Below are 10,891 nucleotides of genomic sequence, written 5' to 3'. Positions count from 1 at the left end.
ATCTTTTTTGTTTGGAGGTGTGGCTGCACTTGAGCTACATGTTCACCCAAGTTGCCTACGTACTTGTGAAGCACAAAGTGTATTTCACAAGATCAAGCCGACGTAGTTCATAAAAGGAAGAAAGGAGTATTTTTTTTTTGTTTTTTTTGTTTGTTTGTTTGTTTGTTTTTTTGTTTTTTTGTTTTTTTTGTTTGTATACAGTTTAACCTCTTGCTTAGGAGCTTGGACTTGCAGTTTACGCTCTTGCTTAGGAGCCTTCACTGTTGGGATTTAAGAATAGTAACGCTTCAAAAACTTCCCATTGATTGGGCCTACTCGAACGCCGTCTTCATCCACGATTTTGTAAGCACCATTTGTATAGACCTCCTGTACCACGTATGGACCATCCCACTTAGAGGTGAACTTGCCAACTGGCTTGTGAGAGGTGATGATTGGTCTTCGCATCTTTGCAAGGACGAGGTCTCCTACTTGGAAAGAACGAGGGCGCACCTTTTTGTTGAATGCGCGTGACAACCTTGCTTGATAGCACTGGAGCTTTTGTTGAGCCTCTAATCTCTTTTCATCGAGAGCTTCCAACTCTGCTAATCGCAATTTGTCATTCTCATCATCTGTGAGTCCCTCCTGAATAGCAATGCGTAAGGAAGGAATTTGCAACTCCAAAGGCAACACGGCCTCCACTCCATACACCAACGCATACGGGGTTGCCTGAGTAGGTGTTTTGTATGTGGTACGATATGCCCACAACGCCTCTCCAATTCTTTCATGCCAATCTCGCTTTGACTTTGCTACTACTTTTCTCAACAAGTTGCAAAGAGTTTTATTAAAGGCTTGAGCCAAACCATTTAGAGAGGCATTGTACATGGATGACTTGTATTGTTTGAACTTGAATTTTCTCCCGGACTTGTCATCGGATGGTTGAAAAATTGTTTCCCATTATCGATTGTGATACGTTGAGATACACCATATCTGTAGATGATTTGGGTTCTAATGAAGTCCACAACATTTTCTTTCTTCACTTCCCGTAGTGTGATGGCTTCTGCCCATTTTGAGAAGTAGTCAGTGGCAGCGAGGATATACTCGTGTCCATTTGAGGCCTTTGGAGTAAGAGGTCCCACAACATCAAGTCCCCAAGCTTCAAAGGGCCATGAAGAAACTTGATGAGGATGCAACGGCTCCGGTGGTTGGTGTATGAAGTTTGCGTAGAACTGACAGGGTTCACATTTTTTTGCAAAGTCCATACAATCTTGCACCATGGTTGGCCAGTAATATCCCATTCTCTTTACGCGATCATGAAGTTTAGGCCCAGATTGATGAGCACCACAAATGCCAGAATGAGCTTCATGCATTGCTTGATGAGTTTCGTCCTTGCTTAGACACCTCAACCATTGGCCGAGAAAAGAACGTCGTAGAGTGTCCCTTTATAGTGAATGAACTTTGGAGCACGTCGACGTATTTCTACCTTGTGTCTGGGATCATCGGGTAGTCTTTGGTGGTCCAAAAAATCAATGATAGGTTGACGCCTTGATCATCTTCATCAATCTGTGTAGACGCATATCATGTTGGTTGTATCTACATTTTCCTCTTCTTCAAGCAATGATACTACCCAACGATTGCGGTAGGACTTGCATAGACTCTTCTCGCCCCAGTGCCAAAGTGGTCGCAAGATTAGCAAGCGCGTCTACCCAACTTATTGGCACTCCTTGGTACATGACCAACATGGATGTCGTCAAGTTGATTCAGCAGTTGTAATGCCTGTTGATGGTAGGGAATCAAGTCTTCCTTTTTTACTTCATATTCACCAAGGACTTGGTTGACCACCAGCTTCGAGTCGCCGTAGATGTCCATATCTCTAACACCTATTTCGATCGCCATTTGGAGGCCGAGTATGAGAGCTTGGTATTCTGCCATATTATTTGAGCACAACTGAGTGAGCGTAAAGGAGTATGGCATGAGATGATTTTGTGGAGTTACGAATACAACTCCGGCTCCAGCTCCGTCCTTCCTTGCAGCACCGTCAAAGTACATTTGCCATGGAGGTAGGACGTCCACATAGAAAATTTCTTCTCCTGGGAGGTCATCTGAAATTTCCCACTCTGCTTGGCACTTTGGATGATCAAGCAAAGAAGTCGGCGATAGCTTGGCCTTTTTGACCTTTTGAGGCACGAACAAGCAAGTCATCATCGCTTAAGTAACATTGCCCATTTCGCAAGTCTTCCAGACAAGACTGGTCTTGAGAGTATGTACTTGATTGGATCAGCTTTTGAGACCACGTGTATGGTATGCGCCTGCATGTAGTGTCTCAACTTCTGGATGGCGAACACCAAAGCAAGACATATCTTCTCTATGGGCAAGTAATTCAACTCGGCTCCAACCAAGGTACGACTCAAGTAATAGAGTGCTCTCTCTTTACGGTCTTCAATTTCTTGAGCACACATTGCCCCAAGTGAGCGTTCTTGTCTTTGCGATGTAGAGGACAAGTGGCTTTCCGGAATTGGTGCCCCAAAGATCGGTGCAATCGCCAAGTACTTCTTGATGCTATCAAAAGCATTTTTGCATTTTTCATCCCATTGGAATGGAGCATCCTTTTTCATGAGATGGCTGAATGGTTGGCAACGTCCAGCTAGGTTAGATATGAACCTTCGAATGTATGCCAAACGTCCTTGCAATCCGCGCAACTCTTTTAACGTCTTTGGTTCCGGCATTTCGTTGATGGCTTTAATTTTTGTTTGGTCAATTTCAATGCCTCTATGCCTGACCACAAACCCCAAGAACTTCCCAGATGTGACACCGAACGCACACTTGAGTGGATTCATCTTGGTGACATTTTCTAAGTCTTTCAAAGACGGTTCGAAGGTCTTTGATATGGTCTTCTCTTTTCTTTGATTTGACAACCACGTCATCAACATAACACTCTATTATTTTATGCAGCATGTCATCAAAGATCTTTTGCATTGCGCGTTGGTACGTAGCGCCAGCATTCTTCAATCCAAACGGCATGTTGTGCAGCGAAGATCCCTTTTGGGGTTCGAAAACCTGTTGCTTCTTGATCTTTAGGTGCCATATGTATTTGATTGTAACCAGCAGTACAATCCATGAATGAGAGGGCTTCATGACCAGTGGTTGCATCAATCATCAACTCTGTAACTGGCAAAGGGAAGTCATCCTTCGGGCATGCATCATTAAGGTCTCTGAAGTCGACACATATGCGCAGTTGTCCATTCTTCTTTCTGACTGGGACAATGTTTGCTATCCAAGTAGAATATTTGACTTCTCGAATGAAACCTGCTTCAATGAGTTTATTGACTTCCTTTTCAATTTCAGGTACAAGCTCCGGCCAAAACGCGTTGAGGTTGCTTTTTGGGATTGGTGCCTTTCTTGATTGCTAGACGATGAAGCGCAATTTTTGGGCTGAGTCCAGGCATCTCTTTATAGCTCCAAGCGAAGACATCTTTGTACTCGACCAATAACTTGTAGTACTCCTCTTCTTCTTCCTTAGTCAGCAAAGCACTGACATAAATGGGGCGAGGATCTTCAGTAGTTCCCAAATTGAGTTCCTTGAGTTCATCCACAGTCGATTGCCCCCCGTCTTCAAGTGTTTCAGGGGCCTCATCGGCCTCAACTTCTTCATTCTCGTCGGTATCTCTTCTTTGTGATATGATATGATGACGTTGTAACTTCTAAATATCTTGGCTTCTTTACATCAGAGGGACGTGAAGAGGAAGGAATAGGCTCAACATTTTTGACCGGCTGTGAGGACTAGTACGCGCCTCCTTGCTTTGAGTGGCTCATCTTTGGATGATATCCACTACTTGCATACGCTTCATGCGAGATGGTATTAGGCTTCTCAAATCATCACTTACTCTTACTTCTTCTTCATTTTGTGTTGCAAAAGTTGAGAGAGGACGACCCTCACCACTATTCCTCTTGAGAGCCCCTAGTCGACTGAAGACTGTTTTTGATGGACCACCCAAGCGTTCATGTATTGCGCCCTTTTTGTTTATGCGCAACGAAGGTGTTGACACTTTGACCTTACTTTCTCCTTGATTGCCAAGCCTAGCAAAGACAGAAATGTGTTTGGTTGAAGAATTTGGTCTCCCTAACCTTGTAAATATAGAAGGACGACACTTCTCTGCGGGTGGACTTATTCGATCAAGACGAAGATGGATGCATCTTTTCCTCTCCTTCTTCATTTTCTTCGACCTCTTCTACTGTGATGTGCTGAGAAGATGCAGTAGCCCCTTTTCTACGAGCACCAATCTTCACAGGCGCAGGAGACTCATATCCGAGGCCGGCCCTGGTCACCATGAAGCTCCCATCTTGCTTGAACACTTCATGTTGCGCTTTGTTAAGACCGTACGGCTCAACTTCTATGACTTTGCCGAGAGGAGTCGGATTTGTAAAGTCATATCCAGCCTTCGCAAGTAGCTTGTAAGCATTGGAATCAAATATCCCCTTGTTTCTTTCACTTGATGATTGACTGGATGAACAGACAAAGCCATTCGGAGGAGGTCTCACAATCTTCGTTTGAGATGAACTTGGTAGAGGTGTAACGACTTTGGCTACCCATTCCTGCTTGAACACCAGACTTGACTTTTTATCCTTAGGCTCTATCTTTGGTGTTAGACACTCTGCAAAAGGACTCTCCCCATCTTTGCGGCGAGACTTCGGGATGTAGCGTAGATCTGGTGGTGGTGTAGTTTTTCGCGGCGTCTCTTGCTTCTTGGGTGACGCAACAGAGTAGCTGTGTTTTGTTGACCTTGTCTACATCTTTCTTAACATCATTTTCTTTAGCAGGACTTGCAGCTTCATCCTCTTTGATGATGTTCTTTTCCCGCTTACCTCCTTTTCCTGTTGAAGAGATGGTGGTTGGCATGAATTCACTGGAAGTACCATTTTCTTCAAAGAATTTTGCATCAGCGAAGAAAGAGTCGACCTTAGAGAAAGGTTTGGCGTCTCCGTCTATTTTCCTTTCGCCACCACGATAATATTTCAAGCATTGATGGAGGGTTGAGGCGACAACTCCGTTTTCGTGCTTCCAAGGTCGTCCCAGCAATAGTTTGAACGATGTCTTGCCATCCATGACATGGAACAATGTGTCGGAAGAAAGATCACCCATGGTAAGGTTCACACGGATCATGCCAACCGCACGCTCCCCATTCAAGTTGAAACCATGAATCATTGTTCGACTACTCGAGAGTTCATCCATTGTGATCCCTAATTCATTCATGGTGGATTTTGGCATGAGATTGACTCCTGAGCCTCCATCTATTAAGATGCGCTTGACCTTTGCCCCCGGATGTACCCCGACACATAAAGTGGCCTGTTGTGAGGCTTGGATCCAAGAAGTAAATCCTCATCTGAGAAACTCAAAGTCGCATTGCAGAGACACATCCAGTTGATTGCTCGGGAGGCTCGCATTTTTCCTTCATCTTGCCTCGCGTACAACCCCGGCTTCTCAAGTCCTTGAATTATCGCCTTACGCTTATCTTTAGGTAGATGAAAGATTTGTTTCCACCCCATGTTTGTAGGAAGGGCATCGAGAGCAGCCACTATTTCGTTCTCTTTTTAGAATGAGACCTGTTGTGGTGATACCGCATCATCTAGGCCCCTTTCCTCATTCTTCTTTTCATCGTCGCCACCTTGATGGCGAGATGGTGCACGCAGATAACCTTGTTCATGAAATCTCGCGGGAAGAATTCTTCTAAGGTGACGGGACTTGGTGGTTCTTGTTCCAGCAATTCAATTGGCAAGACATGTGGTTTGACCACTATTTTGGACTTTTTCTTTCCCTTCGTCTTGCGAGGTTTCGTCTTCTTTGATTGTTTTCTTCGACGGTGAACAGGTTGCGTCATTTGCGCCTTGTTTGTTTCTTTGACTTCTTGCGCGTAACCAAAGTCCAACCTCCATCGTCATCTTCATGCTTCTTTTCCTCATTCTTATCCTGAGGAGGTAGTATTTCTTCCAATGACGTTGGAGGTAGTGACGGCAATGACCCTTGGATCTGTAATGCCACAGGCTCAAAACTTCCGAACTGCAACATATACACACATTGTCCTTGCCGTATAATCGGCTCGTCAAGTTGCTCCAGGACTACAGTAGTTTGATTTGTGGTTACTGTGTCCTCCAAGTCAAGAATGATCTTCCCCTCCTTGGAGAGCCGCATGATCTTCTCCTTGAGTGTTATACACTTTTCAATAGGGTGACTCACCAGACTGTGATAACGACATGAATTGGGATCGTTTGTCTTGTTTGCTTGCTCGGGCGCCGACTCGGGCAATTGTATAACCTTCTTCTCTAAGAGGTCATCGAGCATTCCAGACATAAGTCGAACTGGGAATGGATATTTCTTAGCCTGCAACTCTTTCAATGTAGGCTTGTCTCGTTGGTAGTTGTAAGAGAATGACTCTTTCTTCTTTTCATACTTAGGCTTTGACGAGATTTTGACAGTGCAATTCGCTGGTTTCGACGACCATTGTTTCCTTTGTCGACGATTTGGAGTTCTTATCAGTTTTCTTTAACTCCTTCTTTTCACTTGGCACCTTAGAAGAACTTGGTCGAGCACTACCATGTTCTTTGATTGTGATCTCCATGTCATGGGCGCGGGTAGCCAGGTCTTGGAAGCTCTTTGGCATGATCCCTTTCAGGATGTAAAGAATGTCCCATTTCATCCCGTTGACGCACATTTCAACTGCTGACGCTTCACTTAAGCGATCCTTACATTCCAGACTCAGCGCACGCCACCTGTTGATGTAATCGGCGATGGCTCATCTTGCCATTGAGATGTCTTTGTCAATTCGCTCATCGACGCACACGCCTGGTGTCTTTGTAGAATCTGTTGAGGAATTCATCTTCCATGTGACCCCAGCTGTCAATTGACTCAGAGTCCAGATCTGTGTACCAGTCGAACGCGATCCCTTTGAGCGAACGAACGAACTGCTTCACCAAACGATCACCTTCTGTTCCAGCATTGTTGCATGTCTCGACGAAGTGGGCGATGTGTTGCTTTGGGTTCCCCTTCCCGTCGAACTGTTGAAATTTTGGAGGCGATAGCCGAGATGGCATGCGCAGATCGTCAATCCTCTTAGTGTAAGGCTTGATGTAGCGTCCACTACTTGTCGAGCTATCATCCAACTGACACTTGATCGTCTTGGCTATTAACTCCTGCACTTCTCTTGTGAAGTTCTGATCTCATTCTTTGGCTTTTCCCTATCCTCGCCAACTTCTCTATCGCTATCAACATCCCTATCGGTGTCACCATGCTCGCTCTCGGCCTTCCTGTCACGGAGTGCCACCACCTCTTTTTGGAGCTCATCAATTTTCTTGTTCTTTTCTTCACTCTCCTTTATCATCTTTTCAAGGAGATCATTCATTTTCTGCATTCGATCCTCAAGAGTATCACCACTTATCACCATGACTGAAGCGACGCTAGGAGTTGATGTTTCTTTCTTCTTTGGCGACGCCTTGGATTTGCAGGGGGAAGCCTTTTTGTCAGCCTTAACACTTCTACCCTCCTCGCGTGAAGGAGATGAGGCAGCCAAGAGTGCTGTAGCGGCAGCAGCTATGGAGGCGGAGAAATTGCGCGGCCTAGTTGGGACGTGTGCGGAGCGTAGATCGGGCAAGCAGCAGCAGCGGCATTTGCAGGCCTTCTTCGCCATTCTTCTTGTGGAGATGCTAAACCGATCGCGTAGCAGGGGAGGTAGCAGCAATGGGGGTACCCTGCAGGATATCTGCGTAGGTCTTCTTGGATGGACTGGAGGAGGTGCTTTGCTTGGTAGACATCTTCTTGTTTTGGTAGACTTGAATAAAACGGCAGTAGAGATGAGAGGTAGAGATTTTCACGTCGGGTTCACCAAAATTTGTAACAACAAATTTTGTATTGCGATAACTTGTTCTCTCTAGCTCCTTTGCAATTATGAATTTCCAACCCTTTGAATGAATGAGGAGAGCTCTATTTATAGAGTTTCAAATCCCCTTGTTGGACTTTGATGGTCACAGGCCCATTTGTGGGATTATTAGCAACCTTGGCCCAAGTTTGATTCTTTCTGGGTTTAGTGATCCGAATAACCCTTTTTGTAATCCGAATCGACCCACATTTCATTTAAACGGGACAAATTAATTAAATTAAGTTAAAATTTAGTATTAACTCAAAATAATTAATTTATTTTATTTATTCGGCACATTAATAAATTTTCCGTGCCTACAACTTGTACTACCCAATTCCATATAATCCAAAGATAACTTGGAGTTACAATCACTGTGAGCTAACGTAGGTGGGTGAGTCTTACTTCCGGTGTCGTGATCCATGTTTACGTTTGAATTAGTGCCAGGTCCGTCTTGAACACAACCTGCATCCACATTCAAAGCTTTACAAGAGGCTTCACCCATTATTTTCGAAGAAATAGAACTTTCATCCTTAATAACCGATCCTACCACCCCAACTTCCAAGACTGGCTGGGAAGGAGCTGACCGTTTACCCTTTATAACATCAAAATCCAAAGACTTCTCCACAACCCGCTTACCATTCAGGTTAATTGCTTGTATATTCCTAACATCATTCAGCTCTTTTATTATGTCTTTATTTCGAGGTTCAAGGGAAGCTGCTGCCTCTAAAGAACGCAGTGCCTCCGGGAGTCTTTTTAAACCTTTAAGAGCAACGGCGTTACGAAAAAGAGCTTTAACATTATGAGGGAAAAACTGCAGTACCATAGAGTAGAAGATCAATGCCCTATCAAACGCTTGTAATTTAATGGCATAGGCTGTTAAATTCAAGCATAATGAGATGGCAAGGTTTAAAACAGAATTTAATTCTAACTCAAACAATTCTTTGAAAGCAAAACACAAGAGTCGACACGCATAACTGTAGCAATCACCAGCATGGATGTATTGATGCTGTTTGAATAGGCCATTACCTAAATATTTAAGGATATGAATCTTATGAAGTGTAGGACAATCCATATTGTCAACGAAGTTCTCGAACTCATCATTAATATCCGACAACCCATTACAATTGTGAACAAATGTAAACAACTCAAAAAATTCTTCTACGGCAGAAGCAGGTTCCATGAGATGGAAGGCGATTCAAGGAAAACGAGAGAGTAACAAAACCACACAATAAACCACTATAGACTAGCAACTATGTGGATGAAGGGAAACCAACAAAAGGCAGAGGCCAAGTAATTGGCAGAAACCACAAGTGAAGAAAAAGTTACCAGGTCAAGGTAGTACCTCCAGGTAGTACCTCCGTGCAACCCCGGACGACAGAAAATTCCCTGCAGGACTCGGAGAAACCAAAGGTTGCTGGAGCTAGCGAGACCGCCACAACAACTACACAATTTACGATTAATTCGGTTTTGGAGAGGAAATGAGACTCTCGCCGGCGACCCGTGGGGACTCGGTGAGGCCGCCAGCGAGATAAGTTGAAAAGGGTTGGTGGTGGGAAGCGAAATTAATTAGGTTTTCTATTTAGAGAGGTTTTTTTTTTCCGATTTCATTCTTTGTTTGCAAATTCGCATTTGTGACGGACTCTTTTTCGTCACAAATCATGACAGACCCAAATATGACTATTTTAATGAAAAAATGTGACCATTATTTAATAGGTAACATTTTTATAAATGGTTTCTTTTTATCTTAATATGGTCACATTTTGAGCCATCACAATTTGTAACCGTCACAAGAGAGACTAACTGTTCTTTTTTTAATGTAATAATTTGGTTGTTTGATCCACCATTTTTGGATGATGATTATATTTGTATTAGTAGTTATCTTAGGGTTAATTTATACTTATTTCTGCCTGTGTTTTTCACTATATTTTAGTTTGACATAAAAAAGTTAGTGGCTTAATAATGTTGATCATGTGTGGCATCTCTCTTAGTTTTATGTACAATAATTTGAATAGGGAACATGCAGATTTTTATTGAGGCCTTCGTTAGTATTCGAGTTCTCGTATAGTGAATTCAAGACATTATATACGATGGTTGATACTCCCTCCCAATATTTTACCCGAAACTGACCCGAACAAATTCGATATACCTAAATTAACCTGACTTGAAGTACACAAAATGACCCAATGGACCCGAAATGATTTATTTTAAACAAAATCCTGACTCGAAGTGACCCTAAATGACCTGACCTGGAGTGACGCAACCCAAACCTGACCCGAATGAGCCATTTGCCAGATCTAGTACCGCGTAAAAAGATGTAAACATCAGCATTACCATGTAATACTTTCCCGTCGAAAATTTCAATGATTTTAAATAAGATAAATAAATTCATGATTCACTTAAGCAAAACTATGCACTCTAATATTGAGATATTCATCCGACCATTAAAATTAAGCGTCAATGTGAAGGCGACTCTAATAGTGACTTACTAATTTGAATTTTTTTTTGGTATTTTCACATGTTATAAATAATGAAAATTATTAACCATGACGATAATTTTAAATCATGACCACAAGCAATAATTAGGCACGATGTCATTTAATTCTTGGAAGAATAAAATAACTAGCCACAGACGTGGCTAAACACAATTATTTGCCACGGAAGTGGCTGAGTTCGTGGCTAAAACAATTATTAGCCACGGTCGTGGCTTAATGCGTGGCTAAAAGCAATTATAGCCACAATCGTGGGTTAATTCGTGGCTAAAAACAATTATTTGACACAGACATATATTTTCCGTGACTAGTTTTTCATACCCATTCCCGTGGCATATTTTTCCCGTGGCAAAGCAAATTTTTGCCACGAATTACAAATTCCCGTGGCATATTTCGTGGCTCAAGTGCCAATTTGTTGTAGTGCCTGTTTTTCGAGCCCAAACCCGATACCCAAACCACCACCCAACCCAGCCTAGACCACACCATCACCTAACCCATTAACCCAACATCTATTCCAAC

At 43.1% G+C, this 10,891-nt stretch overlaps 1 protein-coding gene across 1 annotated transcript; it reads right to left on the bottom strand.

Moving 5' to 3' along the window:
* Nucleotides 1-1,665: 1,665 nt before the first annotated feature.
* LOC141632199 (uncharacterized) lies at nucleotides 1,666-2,178 on the bottom strand. The gene has a single exon (XM_074444765.1). The coding sequence runs from the start codon at nucleotides 2,176-2,178 to the stop codon at nucleotides 1,666-1,668; it is 513 nt and encodes a 170-aa protein (XP_074300866.1).
* Between the last annotated feature and the right edge of the window lie 8,713 nt (nucleotides 2,179-10,891).

The sequence above is a fragment of the Silene latifolia genome, chromosome Y, assembly GCF_048544455.1.
Source record: "Silene latifolia isolate original U9 population chromosome Y, ASM4854445v1, whole genome shotgun sequence".
Taxonomy (NCBI): Eukaryota; Viridiplantae; Streptophyta; class Magnoliopsida; order Caryophyllales; family Caryophyllaceae; genus Silene; species Silene latifolia.
Note: the sequence above shows the minus strand (reverse complement) of the source record. Positions and strands in the feature narration are given on the sequence as shown.